The 26,228-nt window shown below is 39.8% G+C and overlaps 2 protein-coding genes across 3 annotated transcripts in view; both read left to right on the top strand.

Annotated features, from left to right (window-relative positions):
- The first annotated feature begins 334 nt into the window (after positions 1-334).
- Positions 335-20,574, top strand: pygmb (phosphorylase, glycogen, muscle b). Its single transcript, XM_017710282.2, has 20 exons — positions 335-577; positions 2,423-2,524; positions 3,931-4,009; positions 4,130-4,233; positions 4,700-4,831; positions 6,031-6,142; positions 6,329-6,411; positions 6,554-6,697; positions 7,027-7,119; positions 7,988-8,134; positions 8,352-8,515; positions 8,812-8,926; positions 13,244-13,345; positions 13,821-13,968; positions 15,674-15,732; positions 15,931-16,072; positions 17,322-17,529; positions 17,726-17,860; positions 18,209-18,275; positions 19,124-20,574. The coding sequence occupies exons 1-20, from the start codon at positions 335-337 to the stop codon at positions 19,271-19,273; spliced, it is 2,529 nt and encodes an 842-aa protein (XP_017565771.1). The 3' UTR covers positions 19,274-20,574.
- A 1,137-nt stretch (positions 20,575-21,711) lies between these two features.
- The window catches only part of clcn5b (chloride channel, voltage-sensitive 5b), a 33,142-nt gene continuing 28,625 nt past the window's right edge, over positions 21,712-26,228 (top strand). For both annotated transcript variants that reach the window (XM_037546612.1, XM_017710281.2), the window contains exons 1-2: positions 21,712-22,063; positions 22,928-23,077. In XM_037546612.1, the coding sequence (XP_037402509.1) occupies positions 22,057-22,063; positions 22,928-23,077 (157 nt within the window). In that variant the 5' untranslated portion in view covers positions 21,712-22,056. The remainder of the gene's footprint in view (positions 22,064-22,927; positions 23,078-26,228) is intronic.

Raw genomic sequence — 26,228 nt, forward strand, 5'->3', positions numbered from 1 at the left:
AACGTCTGTCTCTCCTGCATTAGGACTGGTTCATAACGTCTGTCTCTCCTAGGATTGGCTAAAATAACTTCTTCGCGCTCGTGTGTCCAGCCCCCTTGACTATCATTGGTTCAGTGTAATCCTCCTCGTGCGCTTGAGCTGGCTAATAGTGTCTCTCCTCGTGCGCTGTGATTGGCTAGTGGGCTCGTCCGGTGCTGGCGCAGAAGGCGTGGCAAAAGGTGCAGGCATCTGCATCAGACGTCCACACGGTCACGTAGTCCGGCATCCTCCGAGTCCTCCGCGCGCAGCAGCTCTACAAACCCCTGACCAGTGAGCCCTCCGCTCGAGCGCAGACATGCCGAAGCCCCTGACGGACCAGGAGAAGAGGAAGCAGATCTCGGTGCGCGGCCTCGCCGGAGTGGAAAACGTCGCCGACCTCAAGACCAATTTCAACCGTCACCTGCACTTCACCCTGGTGAAGGACCGCAATGTGTCCACGAAGCGTGACTACTACTTCGCCCTGGCGCACACTGTCCGCGACCACCTGGTGGGAAGATGGATCAGGACGCAGCAGCATTACTACGAGACAGACCCCAAAGTAGGAGCTCAGCTGCTGCACGGCGAGGGGGAGGGGGAGGGGGGCAGTGCAACAAGATGTCTAATGACTTTACTGAGTCGCAGTGTCGTCGGCTAATAGCAGCAGAAGCAGCGTTTACAGTTTGGTAAAATCGCGTCCACATCAAACGGGAGTGCCGAGGAATGCGCGGCGGCAGAGATGATGTGAATAGCGGGTGCAGTGAAGCCTTTCTGAGGACGGTCGAAACAGCCCCGCCAGCCCGTTACATAAGCACAATGTCAGGAGGATGTCAGGCCCTGACATTCGTGCATTTAGCTGCAGAACCTTAGGCTTAGTCTGATGGAGAGTTGAGTGCGCAGTGAAGGTGAAGCGTTTTGGTGTTGAACAGTGAGGCCGCAGCTGTTGATGTAGCGCAGAGAAACTGGAGGCCTTATTTAGTGAGAGTGTTACATAATTGAGTGTGTTGTCTGCTGCCCGAGTGTGTGCAGTAGTGTCAGCTCTCGCCAATGTAAATAATGTGACTTTTTTGCGGTAGCAGGCCGTCGCGTTTACAACAGAGATAAGTGGATTTGGAAAATGGCTTCTCCCAGAGGAAAGCAAAGCCTCTTAGAGCTGCGTCTGTTTAGTCTTGTGTTCTAGCTTTGCCAATGTGTTTGGAGTGTGTTGCCGCTCACTATGAATGGCTGGCATCCTCACAGATGGTCCAACCTTTTTAGAGAGGTCACCGATGTAGCTATATATACACAGGCATAAATGTCAGTACACACACACTTTTGTTCTTACGTTCTATTCTTGCCCGGTGGAAACCCATTCGCAGTTTTTACCCCTCTTCTCTATATCAACATTTTCACTTGGCATCTCAAAATAATGAATTGTTTTCTCAAAATAATGACTTTTCTTGAAGTTCTGGCATAATTTAGCGACATTAAGATACATTCTGAAAAATCATGAGTAAGTAATTAGTTATCTCAGGACAATAAGTCATTATTTTGACACGTTAAGTCTAGAGGTGGGCACTATGACAATATTTTATCGTTATCATGATAAACAATATGCATTGCTGAGCATATTGTGGATATCCTAAGTTCAGAGCCCTGAAGAAGTGCATGTCTAACTAAAAAGAGAGCATAGTTAGTCCTGTTAAACTGGAGTTAGGGCAGTGTGTGAAATCGTTCATAATAATGATTCATGGTGTTCATGTCAGTTGTATATGTATAATGTATAATGAAACATTTCATGTATTCATGTATTTCATGTATTCATGTATGAAGACATCATATATTGTGAAAATGTCTTTAAGGAACTCGTATGATAAATATAAGTAATATGTTCTTTTTTCCATATTGACCATGACAAGTCATTATTTCAAGATACTGTCATTATTTTGACATAGTAAGTCACTTCTGTGGTATGGTAAGTCAATATTTAGAGGAATGTAAGTCATTAAGTCATTTATTCACCTACCAGTGACAGAGAAAAAAATAAATAAATAGGTGATCTTCTACCTGGCAGGAATCGGCTTCCATGCATTCCTATCTGTGACAGTCCATGAAAAACAGTGTGAGTGATGCTGGCTAAGTGAGAATATAAAATGTAGTGATGGTCCTTGTTTTGAAGGCCGAAAAGGGAACAGATCAGGTTGGCGAAGCTATCACAACTACACTTGATGCTCACAGCTCTGCATAGCAATGTGAGCCTCCCTGTGTGTGCATCAGATTACTGTCTCCAGGGCAGTGTGGTTCAGAAAGTATTGTCTATGTGAATACAGCAATGAGCCAATTCATTTGATGTTTTTTCCACTGCAGCAGACATGAGTATGACCACCGACAATGGTCATTTAACTCTCTGTCTCCCCCCTGTCTCTAGCGGGTGTACTACCTCTCTCTGGAGTTTTACATGGGCCGCACTCTGCAGAACACTATGGTGAATCTAGCTCTAGAGAATGCCTGCGATGAGGCCTTGTACCAGGTAAGAGTTGTACCAGTTACTGACCCCAAAACTAAAATATCACAGACAATGTTTTGCAACTGTTGCACTTACCTAACCCATTTGTCTGGCTTTGTGTACTGTAATCATCATTTGGTTGACAGTAATCATCTGTTTGATGTGAAACAGAATGGATAAAATCCATCTGCACCACATACGTAAAAGGAAATAATTAAAAAAAAAAATCATTCAGCATAGTTTGGTGTGAAATGGTTTATTTTAGAGAAACCTCCAACTGCTCACCGGGCGCTGCGGATTGGGCTGCACTTTACGGATGGGTTAAATGCGAAGGTGAAGTTTACCCATTGTGGGACTAATAAGGGTTACTTAATCTTAATCTTTATCTTAACCTATGTCTTTACAGTGGTGGTGAAAGGAACCGGGGTCGTGATATTTAAAATAGATATATTCCATTTTATGTACTATCCAAAATGGTATATTTCCGTTTTAGATATCATAACATGTCTTCTGAGATTTCACAAACACTGTTCCAAAAATGTTGGGACAGTGAAATACTATTAAAAACTAAAAAGAGTGAATGGTAAATTCTATTTGATTCTGGTTTCTAAAGTCTGGTTCAGAGCATAGCATTTTGCATCAAACTGCTTTGAAATATTTAATTATGTAGAAAGTTTGAGGACAGAGCTCTTCTTTAAATCACCCCATTTACATAAATATAAAATGTACAGAGTCGCCAATTTATTAGGTGCCTTTTACCTATGATCGTTGCTATTTTACAGAGCATCTGCTATATAAGTGAACTTAGTAGTTGTACAGTTACTCTAGCCCATCTGTTAGTATGCGTAATTACTCAAACAATGGAAAGAGACCACAATAAACCCACCACTGACCATCTATTGTTTGGGTGAGACTATAGCTTATTTTTTCAATGCACAGTTTGATTAGGCCCTCCTCTAGGCCTTCTTTGATGGTCAGATTCTGCCCACAGAAGTGCTGTAGGCTGAATATTTTTGATTGCTAGACTATTCTTAACCTACCAATGACATTTAGGTGTGTAGAAACCCCAGTAACATTGCTGTACCTGATACGCCCATACGATCACAACAAAAACTGAAATGTTAATAGCAAATAACAAACATAAAAGCATTTTTCAGTTTCAAATTGCAGTTCAAATTTTATTTGCTGAGTGTAGCATAAACATAACAGTAAAACATAACAGTAAAAATGTGCCATAACCTTTGCACAGAAAACATTTTTTAAGTATGTTAAATGTAGAAAATTAAGAGTAATTGTGTATTAAAGTGTGAAGAAATGTTTTCTGGGTAGAGGATGTAGAGGATCCACTTATTTTAATTTTCATTTGACCATTGGCACCCAAACTTTTATATGATTGTACTTCATCAAACTACACAATCTTTTCACTGCAGCTGGGTTTGGATATGGAGGAGCTGCAGGACATTGAGGAGGATGCTGGACTGGGCAATGGGGGTCTGGGCCGTTTGGCAGGTCAGATTTGATATTGTTCACATTTTATCATTAAACAGCCTGTAGGAGTATTGGCTTTGGTGTTGGGTTGCCAGGTGTTTAGTTTAGTAACCCTCCTCCATCCTCATTTTTTGCCCATAGCCTGCTTCCTTGACTCCATGGCATCTCTCGGTCTGGCAGCCTATGGCTATGGAATTCGGTATGAGTTTGGAATCTTCAATCAGAAAATTGTTAATGGCTGGCAGGTAAGTAACTGTTTGGTTGGTATGAACAGTAAAATAAAAATAAGAATGCATTTTGTTTATAGCGCACTTTTCTAATACCCAGGTTTAGAGAGCAGACAGGAATGAACAGAATTAATAGTAATAAGTGGAACAACAATACATGAGCATGCACACAAGTATCTATGCACTCGAAACCATGCCATGTATTATGCACAGCATAACCGCTAAAGCAAGAGGTCTGTAGTAATAAGATGTGAGCAAGGTTAAAAGAAAAAAAAATGAGAAAATGAAGTAAATAAAACAAAACACACGCCATTACACAAATGATAACACTCAGTAAACAGTACACGCCTTAATAATAATAAATTAATAAAAATTAAGCAAAAGCAGTAAAGCTGTCACTTATTTCTTGACTAAATGTGTTTAGACCTCAGCAATACTGCAGGGTAACACTGCATTCACTGATGCACATTACATTGTCTGACAGATTGAGGAGGCAGATGATTGGCTGCGCTATGGCAACCCATGGGAAAAGGCCCGCCCTGAGTACATGCGCCCTGTTCACTTCTATGGCCGAGTGGAGCACACTGCTGACGGAGTCAAATGGGTGGACACACAGGTAATAACAGAAAAAAAGTAAATCTTGCTCAGCCCTGTTCCTGGAACAGTACTTTTTCAAAGGAATGTGCATTGAGACAACATGGGCTCATGATTACAGGACATACCATGAGTCAATCCGTCTAAATGTTGTCTAGATTTTTTTTAGGTTTTTTAAGGTTAAATAGGAATTCCATGGATTCTTTTTTTTTTTTTTAGATCATGTAGTTAATTTTTAATAAAACATTATTACAGAGAGGACTGATGGCTGCAATCAAAAACTCTACAGTGACAGTTATTCAGAATTTCACCTGCTGTACTGCACCAAATCCAATTAAACAGGACTAAATATGCTCTGTTTGTGGTGAAACATGCAGTTGTTAAGAGTTCTTTAAGAACTGAATTATACTCAGAACGATATACTCAGAAAAGCATGCTGTTTATCACAGTAATAAAACTGATCACAGTAGCTATAAAATATTCTCATGTTGCCCACCTGTCGTCACACAACATATTTATAACCATTTCATGTAATAGCTTTCTGTGTCGTAGCCTTCAGTGGCAATGCAGACACTTTATAAGTGAATAGTGGCCTTCCCTTTTATGTTTTGGGCAGTTGTAGTGGTTCAAGCTTCTTTCTGAATTTCATTCATATGAAATAAATTTAATTTAGTCTCGCAAGTTATAAGTGGAGATCTGGAGCTTTAGTGTGTTGCAAAGTTTAATTCCTTTCTGATATTAATACGTTTGGTTCTAATACCAAATGTGTTGCCGGTTTGTACAATGCTGTGAAAAATTTCCCTTATTAAAAGGCTACGGATATTTTATCTTTATTTTTCATAAACATAAGTGATCTTATTTTTTAAAAATTGAATTAAAAATCATATAGACACATTTTGTGCTATTTAAATGAACAGAACTACACTTGTTTACCACTCTATCAACCCATATGCAGTACAACAGGTTATTATTATCATCAGAGCATCATTATAAAGTAAATTGGGGTGTACTGTCATCAGAACGGTACAAAACGGTAAATGGAATCCCTGTGTTTTCATCAGTTCATCAGTTACTGCTCTCTAATCAGAACGTGTAAATCGCACTAATGGTAAAGTGTTAAGTGGTGCAGATATTCTGCCAGTTTTAGTTTTGAGGCAGTGTTATTACCAGATGTAATGTGAAAGATTCTGTTTGTAAATCCTGTCCTGTTTGTTTGAACAGGTGGTGTTAGCTTTGCCGTATGACACCCCGGTGCCTGGATACAGGAACAACATTGTGAACACCATGAGACTGTGGTCTGCCAAGGCCCCCTGTGAATTCAACCTCAAGGACTGTGAGTTAAACAAATATTGTCATTTTATGTTTTTCTAAAGGCTGTTATTTGTAAAGATGCTAGATGCTCACCCCTAAAATTCATATGTTTTGATGAGCTATTCATGTACGATTCTGAGAAAAATCTACAAAAAAGTACAAGCATAGTTTTTTTTTTCAACAAAGTAACGCATACTGTATTTAACAGTTAATGTCGGAGGCTACATCCAGGCTGTTCTGGACCGAAACCTGGCTGAGAATATTTCCCGCGTACTCTACCCCAACGACAATGTGAGTACTGCTTCATACCAAATCAATAGTAAATTTCCACGCAGTTTAAACAATCAGTAGCATATAGCCTTTGGCACTTGAATATGGGCCAGTGCTGCCTCTGCAGCTGCTGACTGTATTTTTGTGTGTTTGTATTTGGCAGTTCTTTGAAGGGAAAGAGTTGCGTCTGAAGCAGGAGTACTTTGTGGTGGCTGCTACTCTTCAAGACATCATACGTCGTTTCAAAGCTTCTAAGTTCGGCTCCACAGAGGTGGTGCGCATGGACCTGACCAAATTACCTGACAAGGTGACTCTCAGCCTATGGGGCTGTTCAGCCCATGTACTCTGATTAGGGGAGTATAAGCTCTAGAAATCCAACAAATATGTATGTATACTTTCAACATGCAAGTATTTACAGCATCTCATTAATGACACCTGCAGATTCAGAACCCTGTTACGAGTGATTGTGAAGCTTAGAACTGAGTAGGAATTCCATAGAAATGTGCACTGCTCAGCAGACGTCTGACTAATTATAAAGGGTTACTGTTTACTTCTATATAGTAAACCTATTAATCCAATTCAGTCAAATTATTTCTTCTGTGAGAGACTGAATGCTGTTGTTCTGGCATTATCCAGGTGGCTATCCAGCTGAATGACACACACCCAGCCCTTGCCATTCCAGAGCTGATGAGGATCCTGGTGGATGAAGAGAAGCTCACCTGGGAGGCGGTGAGCTGTAGAATGAAGACATGTTTATCTTGGTTTATCAGTACTTTGTTGTTGTTGCGAATTTTCATTACATTTGCAGTATGCTATACATTAAAAATGCTCTTTTTGACACTTTAAAACAGTGTTATATCTTTAATCTTTGCATTGCCATTGTAATCCTGGTTGAGTATATTTGGAGATAAAAAGTATCCCATGTAAATCGCCAGTGTAAGAACAGGAGCAAAACAAAAATGGTAACTTTACATGAGAAGAAAAAACATTCTCAACTTGTAATTGAGGTTAATGTAACTAGAGTTTGTTCACAGTCATTTTGGACCGGTTCTATTGGTTAGTTCATTGTGACACTAGAATACCGATGGATAACTGGAGTTTTCAAATGTAAAAAAAGGAAAAATGACAAAAATGGAGATACGAATCAGATATCTTTTATAATTGCTTAATAAAAGTATATTAGCATCAGATAGTTTAACACATTTGACTAATATTTCAGACTGGTTTTTGATGATGTGGGCTACTTACTGTATTCTGGAAAAGCTGAACGTTTAGGCAGTGCTGAGCTTCTGGACTAAAATATCTGCATTTAATTCATTTAACTGTATTTAACACTACAGAAATAAATGTTACATTTCTCTGTAGAATAGGTAGATTTAGTCCCAGTTCCTATTTATTTTAAAGGTTTATGCATTGACATCTGTATCTGCAGATGTGTACATGAGCAATATTGGATATCGGCATTGCTCCACAATATGGCTCCCATATTTCTCATTTTTTCATTCTTAACTGAAAAGCAACAGAGAAAATGAATGGTATTTTTCATTTGATAAGATTTGTTGTTATTCATTCCCCTTCTTCTTTCTCTCTGCTGCAGGCATGGGACATCACAGTTCGTACATGTGCCTACACTAATCACACTGTACTGCCAGAGGCTCTGGAGCGCTGGCCTGTCGACCTGTTCCAGAACCTCCTGCCCCGCCACCTGCAGATCATCTACGAGATCAACCGCCGTCACCTGGAGGTCAGGAGAAATGTGATTTTAGCTATAAATGACTTCCACAGTCACATTCCCTGCCCTTTGATTTATCAGTACAAAATGCAGCATGTTACCTTGTTCATTATTGGAGTAGAAAAGTGAGATATAGTATTATAATATGTAAGCTATCAATCTGTCCTTGTCATCCAACTCATTAGTTGAACGTTTTTCTCTCTGTGACCCTCCCTGTCATCTCTATCAGCGTATCTCCTCTCTGTACCCGGATGATCATGACCGTTTGAGGCGCATGTCTCTGATTGAGGAAGGAGAACAAAAGAAGATCAATATGGCTCACCTCTGCATCGTTGGCTCACATGCAGTGAATGGAGTGGCTCGCATCCACTCTGACATCATCAAAAACACAGTGTAAGAGGCTATCAGGGTATTAGCAGCTAGACATGACTTCTAAGCATGCTGAGAAGCATTTCTTGGAGAAACAGCTTATTTGGGAGCTGTGTAGCAGGTGTTAACGCCTACCTGGTCACCAGTGTTTATAGAGCATGTGCTGAAATCTGCAGATGCCTACAGTAGGTAATTAAAATACTAATGGAGCTTGAAATATAGTTTATTTCATCGACAGACCTACAGTTAATATATCAGCTATTGTGTTTTTACAACCCCTGGTCCTCAGACATTTCTAAAATTAAGTCTATTGTGTCTAGTTTTAAGGACTTTTATGACATGGACCCACAGAAGTTCCAGAATAAGACCAACGGCATCACTCCCCGCCGCTGGCTGGTCATGTGCAACCCTGGCCTGGCTGAGGTCATTGCTGAGGTGAGGGACATTCAGTTACCTACTTCAAAGCAACCTTATCACATATAAGGCTTAATTTTCAATAATATTATGGAAAACAATACAAACTGGCCAAGTTATTATTATTTAATAGAAATGTGTAATAAAATGCTGATTTGGCCATTTTAGAACATGTAATGGATTTGTGAGGTTGGGGTGCAGCAAAGAGGATTCATATCATTGATAAGGAGAAAATGGTCCCCTGTTTAGGATAGGGAAGCATTCAACTCCAATTCAAATTTGCCAAATTCGATGGTGCATGTTTTTTGACTGATTTTTGTTACACTTTTTTTTGGACACATGAAACACAGCGATCATAATTATGATTAGACATTTTGGCCTACGTGTAGCAGAAGCTTTCAAGTACACTCCATATTAACTGGCTCAAATTATTTACAATTTCTCATTGCGACACACATCAGCCAGAAGCAAAACAGTAAATTGGTGATTGGAGCCAAAATGTGCTGTCTAGATTTTTGTCCATTCCAATCATGCATTCTTAATTTGGGGTTTTAGCTGTTGTACTTTGTTGCTTTTTAATCAAATCAAATCAAATTTATTTATATAGCGCTTTTTACAACTGATGTTGTCACAAAGCAGCTTTACAAAAATGGGAATCACAGCACAGAGAATCAGACAAAACACTGAACATAATATACAGAATATACAGAACCCCCGTGAGCGCTGAGGCAAGGAAAAACTCCCTCAGAGCTGGAGGAGGAAGAAACCTCGGGAGGACCAAGACTCACATCTAAAGGGGGGGACCATCCTACCACTGGTCAGACAACTTATAAGTTAAACATTGAAAAGTCAATTTTACATCCACGCAGTTCTAATATATTCAGGTGTGTATAATCAACAGTGGAAACAATTAGAGTTCATATAGATTTGGATGTGATCTGTAGTGGAGAAGCTGCGTTCCAGAAACTTCCATCAGTCTGGTCAATCAGGGGGACAGGGGGACTTGAGGGTGGGACATCCATCAGTATTGGGCCGGACCGGTGGACAGTCAGTAACTCGGAGGAAGGAAAGATTTAGGAATTAGTTTAGACTGTATTTATGAAGAACAGAAAATGTAAAAAATTATCAGAGTGTGACTAATGACTCCGGCAGGTCTGAATATGACAGCCTAACTAAAGGGAGAGAGCCAGAAGGTAACATAGACACGGAGGCTCCCTGAGACACTGGCATTCACCCACTCCACCGTCCACAAACCTGAGTGACTGCATGTAGTGAGTGACAGCAGCACCAGCATCTCAGTTTACCCACAATTCACTATGTCCATGAACCCCTGGATCTGCAGCCTTATCTAAAGGGAATTAACATTAACTACCAAAAGCTAAACTAAACAAGTAAGTTTTTAGTCTAGACTTAAAGATTGAGACTGTGTCTGAGTCCCGAACATTATCGGGGAGATTATTCCAGAGTTGGGGCGCTTTATAAGAGAAAGCTCTTCCTCCTGCAGAGCTTCTCTGAATTTTGGGAACTACTAGGAAGCCAGCACCCTGTGATCTAAGTAATCGTGGTGGTTCATAATAGGAGATAAGGTCTCTCAGATACTCAGGAGCGAGCCCATGTAGGGCTTTATACGTTAACAGGAGAATTTTATAGTCTATGCGGAATTTGACTGGAAGCCAGTGAAGAGCTGATAGGACTGGACTAATATGGTCAAATTTTCTAGTTTTAGTAAGGACCCTGGCTGCAGCATTTTGAACTAGCTGAAGTTTATTTAAGTTACTGCCAGAACATCCTGACAGTAGCGCATTACAGTAGTCTAGCCTTGACGTAATGAAGGCATGTACTAATTTTTCTGCGTCATGTAAGGATAAAGCATTTCTTAGCTTGGCGATGTTACGGAGATGTAGAAAAGCTGTTTTAGTAACATTAGATATGTGTTTATCAAATGCTAGATCTGAATCTATGATAACGCCAAGATTTTTAGCTGTTGAACCAGGTGTGACTGAGAAGTCGGCCAGATTCAACATTAGGTGTGATAATTTATTTCTAGCAGCTTTAGGGCCTAATAGAAGAACTTCTGTTTTATCACTATTTAATAGAAGAAAGTTGTGTGACATCCATGATTTCACATCTTTTACGCAATCCTCCATTTTCTTTATTCTCTGTTTGTCATCAGGTTTGGCTGATATGAAGAGCTGCGTGTCGTCTGCATAACAATGAAAATTAACATTATGTTTTCTAATAACTTTGCCCAGGGGGAGCATGTATAACGTAAATAATAACGGTCCTAAGATAGAGCCTTGTGGAACTCCATATCTAACCTTTGTATAATTGGAGGGTATATTATTTACCCTCACAAACTGAAAACGATCGGTCAAGTATGATTTGAACCACGATAAGGCAGTTCCAGTTATACCGACCATTTTCTCTAATCTTTCTAGGAGGATATTATGATCTATTGTATCAAAAGCTGCGCTCAGATCAAGAAGTACCAGTAAAGAAACGCAGCCTTGGTCAGCGGCAAGAAGCAGATCATTTGTTATCTTAACTAGAGCTGTCTCAGTGCTATGATGAGGCCTAAATCCAGATTGGAATTTTTCATAGATCTGGTTTCTTTGCAGATAAGAGCCAAGTTGTTGGGCCACGGCCTTTTCTAAAATCTTAGAAATAAATGGTAAATTTGAAATAGGTCTATAGTTAGATAGTACACTAGGATCAAGATTTGGTTTCTTGATCAAAGGTTTAATTACTGCTAGTTTAAAGGCTTTGGGAACATACCCCAGGTTTAATGATGAGTTTACTATTGTTAATAGTGGTTTAATTATGTCTGGTAATACCTGTTTTAATAGTTTTGTGGGAACTGCATCAAGTGTACAGGTTGTGCAGTTTGATGAGGAGATAATTTTCTCCAGTTCTAAATGATGTAGTGGGTTAAAAACTTCCAACCTGACTTCGGTAGCTGGATTTTGTTCTATATCAGCCACACCAGATGACAGACAAGATGTGCTATTTATCTGTTGAACTTTGTCCCGAATATTTTCGATTTTATTATCAAAATAGTCCATAAAAGCATTGCTAGTGTGGATTGCTGGAATCTGAGGATCAGTACCTGCCTGATTTTTAGTCAGTTTAGAAATAACACTAAAGAGAACTCTAGGGTTGTTTTTATTAATCTCGATCTGAGAGGCCAGATACTCTGAGCGGGCTTTATTAATTTCTCTTCTATATTCAACAATACTGTCTTTCCAAGCAGAGTGGAATACTTCCAGTTTGGTTGATCGCCATTTTCGCTCAAAATTTCGTACTAATTGCTTTAAAGTACGAGTTTGGTCGTTATACCACAGCGCAAGTTTTTTCTGTCTCTCTTTTTTGTGTTTAAGTGGTGCTACACCATCTAAAGTAGACCGGAAGGTATTTTCTAAACAATCAGTTAGTTTGTCTAGTTCTGCTGGGTTACCTGGAGAGTACACTATGGTTGATAAATCAGGAAGGTTATCAGTAAATTGTTGAGCGGTAAAGGGCGTTATTGAACGTTTCATAGAGTAGCTGGGGGATGTACGTATATTATGACTAAGATGAAGTTTAAAAGAAATAAGATAATGATCTGAGATTACTGAGGTTTGAGAAAGAATATCTAGGTTATCTATGCTAACACCCAGGGTCAAAACCAGATCCAGAGTATGATTACAGTAATGCGTAGGTCCTGTTACATTTTGAGCAATACCAACTGAGTCTAGAATTGATGCAAAAGCCTTTTTTTAATGAGTCATCAACTTTTTCAAAATGAATGTTGAAGTCTCCTACTATAATTACTTTATCACTACAAACTGCTAAATCTGCAGCGAAATCACTAAATTCTTTTAAAAATTCTACATAGGGTCCTGGTGGTCTGTAAATATTAATTAAAGAAAATGCATTCTGTTTTGTAATTGGATTAATTATATTGATGTAAAGAAGCTCAAAAGAAGTGAAATTATCATAGTGTTTCTGATTGACAGCTAGGGAATTTCTAAAAATTATGCAGACCCCGCCTCCTCTACCGGACGATCTGGGGTTGTGTATATAATTATAGCCTGCAGGGGTGGCTTCGTTTAATGCTAAATATTCATCGGGTCTAATCCAGGTTTCAGTGAGGCACAACACATCAAATTTCTGATCAGTTATGATTTCATTCACTATTACTGCTTTTGAATTTAGAGATCTTATGTTAAGTAAACCAATCTTTAGTTTTGAAGTGCTAGTGCTACAGTCTGGATATGATTGTTTAATATACGTTAGGTTATTTAGATTTACTGTTTGAGTTTTTTAAATGTTTTTTAAGTGACTTTTTAAATGCATTAGAGGATTGGTGAGGACTACATCCGTGATCTGGGTCAGCTGAAGAAACTCCTGAAGTTTGTGGATGATGATGCCTTCATCCGAGATGTTGCCAAGATCAAACAGGTGAAAAGATGACTGATCTGTCACTGATCAATCATTCACTAATACTGGCTGTCAAATTTTACTTATATCAAGGGTTATGTCAGGATGCATGTGATTTAATCTGTTTCTATTCTATTTCTATAAAGACACAAACATTGTTATTTTCATATGCAGTCATTACAGAAAACTACACTGATAAGGTCATATTAAAGTTACTTAATTATACTGTATTTCATGGCATCTGTGAAAAATAACAGCACCAAGAGACTGTAAATGTTCTCCAGATTTCCATGATTTATCATTTCATATTGTAGATATAATGTCTTGATATAAACCGATGTTATTGTAATGACAAAATTAATTTTTAGTCCCTATTCCTATTTTTTTCTGACCACTTCAGTCTGATTTTGTATACTGCATGCACGCTACACTATCCTTACATTTATAATGCTTTGTATGTTATGGTACAAATTTGTTTACATTTTCCTATTTACAGGAGAATAAAATGAAATTTGCTGTGCACTTGGAAGAGCATTATAAGGTCAAAATCAACCCCAACTCCATGTTTGACATTCAAGTGAAGAGGATCCATGAGTACAAGAGGCAGCTACTGAACTGCCTGCACATCATCACCTTCTACAACCGTAATTACCATTTCATAAAGCTGTTAAAAGCAGTCTCTATACCTGTAATGACGTTATCAAATGCATAAAACATTTTATGTCTATATATTGTGTCCAGTCCAGCTATGATTTGAGACTGACCAAAAAATTATGGCACATTCCAAGCTTGTCTGTTCAGCTTTAACATCATTTTCACTGATTCAAATCTCAGAGTTTCAGTGACTACATTTGACATTTAATTACTGCAAAATATCCCATTTAAAAAAACACTCTATTACACTCTGTTGCCAAAAATATTCACTCACCCTTCATAGTCATCGAATTCAGGTGTTCCAATCACTTCCATGGCCACAGGTGTATAAAACCAGGCACCTACGCATGCAGACTGCTTCTACAAACATTTGTGAAAGACTGGGTCGCTCTCAGGAGCTCAGTGAATTCCAATGCGGTACCGTGATAGGATGCCACCTGTGCTGTCCAGTCGTGATATTTCCTCACCGCTAAATATTCCTCAGTCAACCTTCAGTGGTATTATAACAAAGTGGAATCGAGTGGGAACGACAGCAACTCAGCCACGAAGTGGTAGGCCACGTAAAATGACAGAGCAGGTCAGTGGATGCTGAGGCACATAGTGCACAGAATCAATTGCTACAGGCCTCCAAACTTCATGTGGCCTTCAGATTAGCTCAAGTGCAGTGCATAGAGAGCTTCAGGGAATGGGTTTTCAAGGCCAAGCTGATGCATCCAAGCCTTACATCACCAACTGCAATGCAAAGTGTCGAATGCGGTGGTGTAAAAGTGGTGACGCCACTGGACTGTAGAACAGTGGAGACGTGTTCTCAGGAGTGACGAATCACACTTCTCTGTCTGCCAATCTGATGGACGAGTCTGGGTTTGGCGATTGCCAGGAGAACGGTACTTGTCTGACTACATTATGCCAAGTGTAAAGTTTGATGGAGGGGGGATTATGGTGTAGGGTTGTTTTTCGGGAGTTGGTCTCAGCCCCTTAGTTCCAGTGAAAGGCACTTAATGCTTCAGCAGACCAGGAGATTTTGGACAATTTCATGCTCCCAACGTTGCAGGAACAGTTTGGGGATGGCCCCTTCCTGTTTCAACATGACTGTTGCTCAACATGACCAGTGCTCAAAGCAAGGTCCATAAACACATGGATGAGGGAGTTTGGTGTGGAAGAACTTGACTGGCCTGCACAGTCCTGACCTCAACCTGATAGAACACCTTTGGGATGAATTAGTGGAGCGGCCAGGTCTTCTCGTCCAACATCAGTGTCTGACCTCACAAATGCGCTTCTGGAAGAATAGTCAAAAATTCCTATAAACAAACTCCTGAACCTGTGAAAAGCTTTCCCAGAAGAGTTGAAGCTATTATAGCTTATAGCTGTAAAGGGTGGACCGACATCATATTAAACCCTATGGATTAAGAATGGGATGTCACTCAAGTTCATATGCATGTGAAGGAAGATGAGCGAATACTTTTGGCAATGTAGTGTATGTAGAGACTGGAACTATTGCATACATTAGTGTGTCTTGAGTGATTTGTCAACATAAATTAGTATTACTATGCAGAATCACACTTGTCTTTTACCAATTTCTACTGATACATTTGAGGGCAAGCTTATTCTGTTTGTCTTCTAGTAGACAAATATTACTATTAAATTAATAAACAAACCTGCCCTCATTGTCCTTCTGACACGTGTCTCTTTCCTTAGGCATCAAGAAGGAGCCAAACAAATCCTGGACACCCAGGACAATCATGATTGGAGGAAAGGTGAGGGTGATCACATTTCTCTGACAACCCATTTTGTTTCTGACATTTGCATAATTGGCCATTTTACACTAATCAGATTTTTGCTTTTTTTTTCGGAAGATTAGCAGAGACTTTGATAGAAAACGTCACCTTTTCCTATTTACTGGTTGTATTTTTCTGAAATCTGCTGTGTTACTCAATCACTGAGTCTTTCCCCAGGCTGCCCCAGGATACCACATGGCTAAGAGTATCATTAGACTCATCACAGCTATTGGAGAGGTGGTGAACAATGACCCAGTAGTGGGGGATCGCCTTAAGGTCATCTTCCTGGAGAACTACAGGGTTACACTGGCTGAGAAAGGTATGGAATGCTATCATCATCTGATATGTTAAGAGTTCAGTGTTAGCATTTGAGCGTCACACAAGTTTATTATATTACTCTAGAGGAACACTTGTGTTTTATCTTTTCGTCTAAAACAGATACTTGTAGTTTTGAAATGTGATTGGCTGAGCCACATTTGGAGGTTGTAAAATAACTACATGCACACACATGACTGCACACAGCTGAATTCTGGATTCATTGAACACAGCAAAATCATAAGAAGGGAAATGCTAACTTTTGGTTCCTTTTAAAAATCTTTCAATGGATAGTTCTTTAGTTTTTTTGTGATATATGAGTGTGAAGGTTCTTTATGTTCACAAATTGCTGTTTCAAACATAACTCTTCTGTGGCATCAGACTAAGAACATTCTATGTCCCATCAATGGAAATTATTATTATATAATATCAAAGATCATCTTAATCAATAATACACTATTCATGTTAATGGAATCATCTATAATCTAGATGATCCTTGGCAACCTTAACTTAGTGTTAAAGGATTACATAGATTGCTGGAACCAGGGTTTGTTGCTTTTATTAAATTAATTGTATTATCTTGTTGCTGTTGCATTATAATATGAATGAACTCTACATAATGCGTTGCTCTCATGCTCTGCAGTGCTGATATAGCGAGATGTTAACCTTCATATGTTCAATAATAAATCTCTATCTCTGCACATAGAACATGTTACACAGAATATATTGTATATAGAACATACAGGTATTTTTGGCCCGACAATCAACAGTTTTTGTGTGGGTAGGGGGGCTGCATTGGGAGATGAGGGAGTTTGAAAGGGATGGATTAAGTGTGTCAGATTAAAAAACTGTTTAAGATGGTGAAGGTACTGAAGAATAGAGCAAGGAGAAACTTGTAAACATGGGAAAATACAGATAAAATCTGTTATAAGTGGGTGGTGTTCTGTGAGAAACCAAATCTGAAATTTGAACCCAAATCTGACGTGAGCCCAACAAGTACTTGAGAAATTATGTCTGATCCTGACTAAAGTCAGCATGAGCAGTCAGGTCCTGTCAAGTTTGGACAAATATTTCAAGTTCCAGTTTCGCTTCATTTCACGTTGTGCGCAACACCACCCCTTAATCGCATGGCCTTAAGTGGCATATAGCATTATTTTGGTGTACTGTAAGTTAGAACGTCTTTTGATTTGTGTTTTTTGCTTTTAGGAACATTAATTTGGTGCTTTATTTCTATCTCTCTCTCCTATGTGTAGCCATCCCTGCAGCTGACCTTTCTGAGCAGATCTCCACAGCAGGGACAGAAGCTTCTGGAACAGGAAACATGAAGTTCATGCTAAACGGTGCTCTGACAATCGGCACTATGGACGGGGCCAATGTGGAGATGGCAGAGGAGGCTGGAGAGGAGAACCTCTTCATCTTTGGCATGAGAGTGGATGACGTAGAGGCTATGGATAAGAAAGGGTAAAAGAAAAGCAGAGCAGATAAGCAGTTTAGCTGTATGAACCTAGCTACAAGATACAGTAGAGGCTATATCGTCATGGCTAAATCTATATTTGTATGCAGTGCCTATTTTTAAAGCCAAGATGTTTTTATGTGTCTGATACCAAGGCTGTTTGGTTTCAAATGCAGTTCTTTATCTTTATCTACCCTTCACCAGCTATGATGCTGTTGAATACTACAATCGTATCCCTGAACTTAAGCAGGCCATGGATCAAATTTCCGGAGGATTCTTCAGCCCCAGCCAGCCAGACCTCTTCAAGGACATTGTCAACATGCTAATGCATCATGACAGGTCAGAACCACTCCCCTTGGGCTGGAAGCCATATTAATTATGAATGGCTTCTCTGTTGCATGTCAAGCATCAGAAACTAAGAATGCTTCTTCTGTACAACCTTCGTCAAAATAACAAAAAACAAAAAGCAGTCCTAGAATGCCAACACTTGATTATTCTGTTTTTTAACAGATAACCCACAGTATCTTTCATTCGTCTAGTTTCTTGGTCATTCACCATGTCTTTCATCTTTTCTCTTCACTAATCTCATTTTCTATCCACTGATCTCATTTTCCCACATGGCAAGTGGAAGCTGATTCTTGGTTAAAGATCTGCAACTGCATGGTCTGTTGTGATTCTCTTTTGAAGGTTCAAAGTGTTTGCTGACTATGAAGAGTACATCAAATGCCAGGAGAAAGTTAGTGCTTTGTACAAGGTTAGTGTACATCAGTTATCCTTATAAAATTCATCTCTCCCAAACAAGTTCACTGTAGTTGAATTCTCTAGAGTTTCGAGTTATGCTTTGCTTAAAGCTGCATGATGTTTGTTAATATTGAAAGGAGTAGCATTACTGGGTCAAGAGGAAAAAATCATGCTAAAATATATGGTCTGGGCACTGCTCTGAATGATCATTATACTGATGAAGATTTAAGAACAGTACATGATTTACTTATGTCCTCAGAAGACATGTCATTCACCAAGTTTTGACTGAGTTCTCCTTGATTACTCTTTTAACATGCTTCCAATCATCACATTCATCCCCCCCGATGACCAACAATACAAAATGTTCTTCTATACATTACATGAAACTACACATTTACACCAGAGAGTTCCCCAAATCATCAAAGTTTGTGGTGCCATTCAGTGTTGAACTGAAATCAATACACTTTTTCAGAGAACAACTGAAAACCTGTTTGCATAATTAAGCTTGAGTTTGCACAAAAGGTGGTGGTGGGGTAGAGTTTGAGATTGGGGCTGAGGTTGAGGTTAGGGTAGAGGTTGAAGTTCTGGGAGGGGTTGAGGATGGGATTGGGGTTGGGGTTGGGATTGGGCTTGAGGTTGGGGTAGACATTGGGATGGGCTAAAAATTGGGGTTGAGGTCAGGGTAGAGTCTGGGGTAGGAGTTGAGGATGGGATTGGGATAGAGGTTGAGGTTGGTATAAGGGCTGAGGCTGATGTTTGGGTCAATGTGGCTGACATACTCAAAGAGGATTGAATGTAAAAATGTGATTTAATTCATCTGTTTTAAACCTCATCTAATTATTTAAATTGTTATACAAATAGAACCCTAAGGAATGGACCAAGAAGGTGATCCACAACATTGGTGGCTGTGGTAAGTTCTCCAGTGACCGTACCATTTCCCAGTATGCCCGTGAGATTTGGGGTGTGGAGCCCAGTTTGGAGAAGATTGCTGCCCCAGACGACCCTCGCTAGGCATCCAGCCAGCATGCAGGAGCTCCATATACAAGAGCCATACACGCATTTGGTTCATTTCTCCATTGTGAAGATATGTCTGTCATTTGTGGTTCTGTCATTCGGTTATGTAAGATTTGTCCTGCAGGACAGCAGAGGTACCTCACGCCACCTGGTTCACTGGCTTCACTTGCAAAAAAATTTAATGTTCTGCTCTCTGTGTTGTGTCTTTAAATGTGTGTGTGTGTGTGAGAATGGCGCTTTTTAGTCATGCTGACTTGTACAACCAAACCAGATGAACCAAAACCCTGCTTTACCAGCAATATTACCCATCTGCCCAAACATAGATAGAAAGCTAAGTGTTTAGTGCAATATGTTATGCTGTAATGGTACTATGTCTTCCTGTCATGAACAAAAGAACAGAAAGAAGACCAGTTATGATGAATAAACATGCACACATTCAAGCACTGTGACATGGAGGTTTGACACCGAGGGTTAACTCTATCAGCGTTTCATATCCATCCTCAAGGATGACTGGTATGGGCAAGGACTCACTTTGTTGTGCAGTGATTCTGCTCGAGATCTGGTATTTACAGGCTTTTCCTGAACGTATCACACACACTGACATATTTAACACAGTTGTTTTACACGAGTATTGATATGACAAACAATAGTAGTTGGAGATTTTTATCTGTGTCTTTCCCGTCCTACTGCCTTCTCTCCTGTACTTCCGCTACTTAACACACATACAAAAACTGCCTTATTGTGTGTATGTGCGTGGAAGCATGCATATGTATGTGTGTTGTTATCCATGTGCAAATGTTAGAGAGCTTGTTACTTTCATCTACAACTTCCTCTTATCCTTCCTGGTTCTCAGCCTACACTGTGGGAAGTGAGTCACTTCAGTGATGTTAAACCTTTGGCCCAGATCACACACACATCCAGTGTATGGCCTATTAATCTGCTTGTGTTCATAGACTACTCCACTCGTAGTAGAATAATATAGAATAATATATAATAAAGACTACTGCTACTGAAGTTGTTTAAAGTGGTGTAGCAAATTGTTTCCACTGGAGTGTGTAGTATTATACATAGTTGATGAGTGATGACTGACCAAGAGAACACTGTAGTTAAACTGTTAAGAACTGATTAGTGAAGAGAAAGAAAAAAGTTATATATACTGCTGTAGGCCATGTCCCTCTGTAATCGATTCTTTGAATGTTCTTCTGTGTTTGTGGTCGCTGACAGGTCCCACAACACAGTCCAACGGCTATCATTGGAAACAAATGAAAAATAAAGATGATCTAACCATATTACACAAACCTGCGGCCTCTCTATTATTTATAGTACAGAACGTATAAATTAATGTCATCTAAACAATTTAAGTGTTAGTGTTTGTGAGAAAACGTTATTTCGCCACAACAGCGCGTTTTTTTCATGGTTAGAAACGACCAATCAGCGTGTCCGGAACTATTGCGTAATCAAAAGTTAAGCATGACTCAGACAAAGTGGCTGAGAGTGGTTTGGTGTGAAATGCACCGCTGCAGATGAACTTCCAGACTCTTGACATGTTCACAGTGGTGGTGCATATACCGCCTCAGCAGTTAGTACACAACATGTTTACAAATACATTGCCTGATGCTGACATTGTTCTACAGCTGTTTTCTGATAAGATTTTGGCCTTTTTAAAGTGTATTTATGATGGGCTGGTACATACAGGATGTCTAAGGGCAAAACAGCCCCAAAGGAATCGTAGCACAGAGTTAGCACCATTCTACCATTATCAGCTTTACATACAAAGACTCAGCACGTTTAGGTCCACAGTTGTTTTTTGACTGTAAATAAAATCGACATTGCGACCCTTGGCTCCTGTGACCACCAGTGTAAAGTGAATGAGCAATGTGAGAGAGCCGTTAACCAATTAACCATTTCACATCAAAACACTTAGAATTTGTTTTTTGAATTTGCTTTATAAAATCGTCGGTATCCCCCTTTAAGTTGTACCCAGCTCTTTATTACCCCGCTGCAGTAGGTGGCAGCATCCACCTCAAAAGTTTCACTAGAAATTCTCGGCTGCCGTCAGGAAGGGAGTCTGACCTTTCGAGTCAGTCGAACCGACTCTTTCGAACTATGAAGTTCAGCGAAGTCAAAGTCCGATTTAGTGATTCATTTTCTAAATTGTTCGATTAAATTCTCACATCCTCCACATACAACACTCTGATGTTCGCTATGTCTACTCTCGAACCGACTGGGAGTAAACAAAGTGTAGAAACAAAACTAAGAGACACTCATCTGCAGTCTACCGAGAGAAAATGTCAGCAGATTCATGCTTAATATGGCATACGTGACAATTTTTATGTGACATTAGAAAGACTGCCTTTCTAATTCTGCAGATTATTAATCTAATAACATCTGCATAAAACCGATTTATAAACCGATTCATTAAAACGAACCGATTCAAAAGAACGACTCCATGACGAGTCGGGCATGGCTAGTTTGTGACTAGTCCACAGCAGGGCAGGTATCAGCCAGCTGTGTGGAGCGTCCGCTTAGTAGTCCGCTCCGAGCGCCAGTGTTTGCTTGTATTTCTTGACTTTGAGCGTCAGTGGGCAGTAAAATATGTCTGAGCGGGTCGTGAGATGGTTTTCTTGAGACGGAGTGACGCACATTGCTGGCGGAGGAGGAGACGTGAACCGGGAAGACTAAAATCCCACCAGTCACAAGACTGCTGCTCCGTCTGTCTGTCAGACTGTCTCGATGCCGGAGCGGTGCTGAGCCTGTGACTTTTCCTCACACTTTCTCTCATGAAAGGTATGTATTAAAGTTTAAAGAGCACGGCTTTTTTCAAACTCCCCTCTCTGCCGTCTCTACAGCCTCGCTAAGTGTTCCAGTCATTCGAGTTAACCTACCTTTCCTAATCTCAGGCTGCATATCTAACTTACTGTCTTACGCTGTCAGACTCAGAGAACGTTAATGTGCAGAAACTCCTCTCGTTTGCTCTGAAACAGCGTGTCATAGTTGAGTATAAAATTAAATGACAGCGCATACATTTAATGAAGAAAGTGTAAAGTTTTCCCACGAGGCTCAACTTGGCGTCCCTAGCTTCTTTTCCATTTTGCCGTTCCACCTTAAACGGTGCAGCAGTTGAGCTCTGGCTATTCAGGCGCTAGAATGTTACTGCTGCGCTGTTTAAGGTGGAACGGCAAATTGGAATAAAAAGCTAGTTTATCGCATGTTTACGCAGTGCTACTACTAACAGCAGTGTGCTGGAGTGCTGTAGACTAATGTGTCAGCTTCTGGCCCTAATCCACTCTCCACCAGTCGCACCAGTAAAGTCGTGCAATAGGAATGTGTGTGTATTTCATCATTCGTTATGAATGTGCCAATTCGGTGTAAAGGAGGTTGTCGAGCGCTTGATATTTTAAATGATTGCACTCCCTGCACTACAGAGGGGCTCAGTATGCAGACCAGGTAATGTGAGACAATGTGTGTATAAAATTTATAGTTAAAAAATGTGTGTAATTGCAAAAATACAGGACTTTATTTATTACCCGATTCCTGTTTGGCTGTTTTCTTGCTGTACTGTTTGTTTGTTTTTTTGTTAATTAGCCGTTTTCAGCATTTTCAGCCTTGTTTTATTTGCATTACTTGTAATTTCTTTTAACACGTCTTCAGCTCCCGGCATGGCACAACCAGAGCGGGTGGAGAACGGCAGCTTTTGTAAGCAGGGTTCCGACAGCTTGGATGATGAGTTGGTGGATCTGGTCAGTGCAGAGCAGGACCTTCCTGAGGATGTGCCTTACCTGGACCGGGACCACACTGCAGGTATGAGACCAGAGCAATTATCTTCAGTCATTTAGCCTTTGCTGTTGTCTGGTCACACATGCATGTGTTTCAGGTGATTGCTGTATGAGCACTAAAAATGACTGGGAGTTTTCATATCTTCAGTTGTGACATTGTTGATTTTTGTGATGGTTGTTGTTCGACCACTTTTGTTCTGCTCATAGAATATAAGTGCAGTTGTAAGAATAAATAGTCTTATATGATCTCTATCTGAGCAATGGAAATGTATAGGAAAGGTAGGAAATGCAGACATGCTGGTATTTTCTAATAGTGACAAGTGTGGCAAGTTTTTGTCATGATCAAAAAATACAAGTACAGTGGCATAGCTACAAGAATAAACTGAGACTCGGAGACTATAAACCCCCAGTCATGTCCCAAAAAGTGTCTTACCTGTGGTTAACTTATTTGGTAACAGTTTATTTGCATAGTCTACTTTCAATGCTTTGTAGATACTTAATTGTAGCATGCCATGCGCTACCCCGGGCACAATGAGGACGCTGCAGGCAGGGTTCATTGTCGCAGCAGCCATTACTTTAATTTTCACTCCAAACAAAGAGACAAAACCAAACAGCAAACATCTAGCCAAGCTGGCCACTTATCAGTGGCTTCAAGCAAGACTTTCCACTCCTTTATCACTCAAGCTTTTCAGCTCTTCACTCTGTCGTCGTTGCTGCTGCGGCCTGTCCCTCTTTCTCTATGTTCCCTCTCAGCTCTTTTTAAAATGCACCTGAGCCAAGAGATACGAGAGCTTGTTGCTTCGCCTCCTTGCCACCACCCCCGCGCCGCAGCTCATCGACCTGGATCGAATGTGAGTTGTAGTGAATCGGCCTCACTGCGGAATAGGAGGTGGGGCCTGGTCCTAGCCCTAACCCTGTTCCCAATCCAAACCTTAACTCCACCACTGGACTATCCAAATAAAGTGAGACCACTTATTTTAGGCCCGGTTAACTCAAAATTGCAAGGCAGCCTGATTACAAATCTTTCTATAGATTTATTTATTTTTTTTACATATAATATATAAATTTTTTTTTTTAAATAAAATGTTTTATAAAGGTTTTTATGAAAGCTGTTGGTGATGTAGTTTGATTAAACTGTCTGCAGATTTATGCTTGGGCAAGCTCAGAGTTATGCTTTTTTTAATTCAACTTTTTTAGATATGGACATTAAGTTAATGTCTCAGTCTTCACTATATCTTGCACTGACTGTTTCAAACAGCTTGTTGTTTATGTAAAGTGTACAGTGTTAGAGGAGGTTGGTCCATTTTGTCCCAGCAGCCCAGCAGGGTGCAGGAAATTAAGCACAACAGCCCAGCAATGATAAGAATGAAGATTGTGGAAATTGTTAATTAAATCTTGCATTTGGTGTCCTTCAGTATGAATATCCTTATTGCAACTGTGCATTCATGATGCTGTTAATGATTGTAGGTGTATTTTCTGGCCAGCTGTAGCCTTGATGAATAGGATTGCTCGGTGATGTTTGTATAAACGTGTCCGGTTCAGACGGCATGCTCTGTCTCCATGCTGCTGCTTCTTGGATACTGGTGACGTTTTGATGATGTCAGACACACTTCTCTAGAGGAAGTAGTCCATTAGTTGTGCTAGGAGTACCTTGATTTTTCTTGCTGAGGTCTGCCACAGTTCTGTTCTCACTTCTTGTTTTTTTTTTTATCTGATGCTCATTTACAGTTTTTGAGGTTTCAACCCTTTGTGCTCCCAAATTGTACCAGTATTGTACCAGGAACTCAAGGCACACAAGGTGCCTGTCTTTCAGTTTCATAATGTGCATGTGTCGCTGTGTGCATGTATGTGTATTTGTGTGCATCAAAGAGAAATTAAAAGGCATATGACCGATATTTTTCTTGCTTTTTATAATTTTTTTTCTGGAGAGCTACTTATTACATTTATATGTGTCCCATTCATTATCAATGACTATTTTCCAGCCTCTGTTTTCCCTTAGAATCAAACAGCTGTTTATAGACTGGGGAGTGAGGAGTTTGTTAAAAGTGCTTACATACTACTTCAGACTTTTGAGTTTAAAAAAAAAAGAAAAGGGAAGTTGTTTTCCATGAATTGTACCCTTTAAGAATGAGTGTCCTATTTAACACAGAGCAACCACTCTTGCCTTTGTATAGAATCTGCATTTATCTCAGCTAGACCATCTTTTGTCTTTTAGAGACTAGACAAAAAAAAGATGGAACATGCAGAAAACCTTTTTTGTTTCGTGGTAAACGCTAGCCATGGTACAATACTACTTTTTTTTTCTCTGTTGAAACCTACAGTATTGATCGATACTGATCCAATATTTATTCTTTTTTTTTCTTTCAATACTAAGGTTTTAAAATTAACTGCATTGCACTTAAAGCTGCACTATGTAAGAATCTTTTATTTAAATGGAAAGAAGTAGCATTACTGAGGGAAAAAAAAACGCTAAAATATGTTGTGCATGCACTGCTGCAAATCACCCAGTAAAACCTGAAAATAATTTAAGTCAGTGACATCTGGTTGTATTTGGTGGTAGTTTCTCAGACCACATCGTATGTCTTTACAAATTAACGTCACATGCAAAGTGTCAAAAAGGTCTAGCTCGATGTTTAGGTCTCTGATGCAAAATCAACTTTATACTGATGAAGACATCATGGCAATTATAGACCATTCCCAGACATCCTTAGAAGACATGACCTTCACAAATACTTCTCTTAGAATACTCTTTGAACACGCCCGTAATTACCAGATTCATACGCTTGGGGAAGCACTCTGAAGCACAACCAATAACGCAAAATATTCCTCCACAAATCTTATGTAGTGTAACTTTAAGATGAGCACCTAAAAGTAGGTTATCATGCTGAAACTACTCAAACACTCTGCTATCCTACAGGAAGAAATGCACAGCTAACAGCATCACATGGCAGAGAGTGATTGTAGGCTAGATTTGTTAGAGGACTGTATCAGATTAATCATTTTTTTCCCTCTGATATTTAGCCTAGCATTTTTGGCTGATCTTGGCCTGATGCTGATACCCATCGTTAAGGATACACTATCTCTAGTACAACCCCAATTCCAGTGAAGTTGGGATGTTGTGTAAAACATAAATAAAAACAGAATACAATGATTTGCAAATCCTTTTCAACCTATAT

This window comes from Pygocentrus nattereri, chromosome 2 (genome assembly GCF_015220715.1).
Source record: "Pygocentrus nattereri isolate fPygNat1 chromosome 2, fPygNat1.pri, whole genome shotgun sequence".
Classification (NCBI taxonomy): Eukaryota; Metazoa; Chordata; class Actinopteri; order Characiformes; family Serrasalmidae; genus Pygocentrus; species Pygocentrus nattereri.

What these genes read in the sequence shown, in the direction of transcription:
- pygmb (XM_017710282.2), top strand. Translation starts at nt 335, where the DNA reads ATGCCGAAGCCCCTGACGGACCAGGAGAAGAGGAAGCAGATCTCGGTG. An exon ending in TCAAATGGGTGGACACACAG is followed by an intron (nt 4,832 to 6,030) that starts GTAATAACAGAA and finishes TTGTTTGAACAG; the next exon opens with GTGGTGTTAGCTTTGCCGTA. An exon ending in GACATCATCAAAAACACAGT is followed by an intron (nt 8,516 to 8,811) that starts GTAAGAGGCTAT and finishes TATTGTGTCTAG; the next exon opens with TTTTAAGGACTTTTATGACA.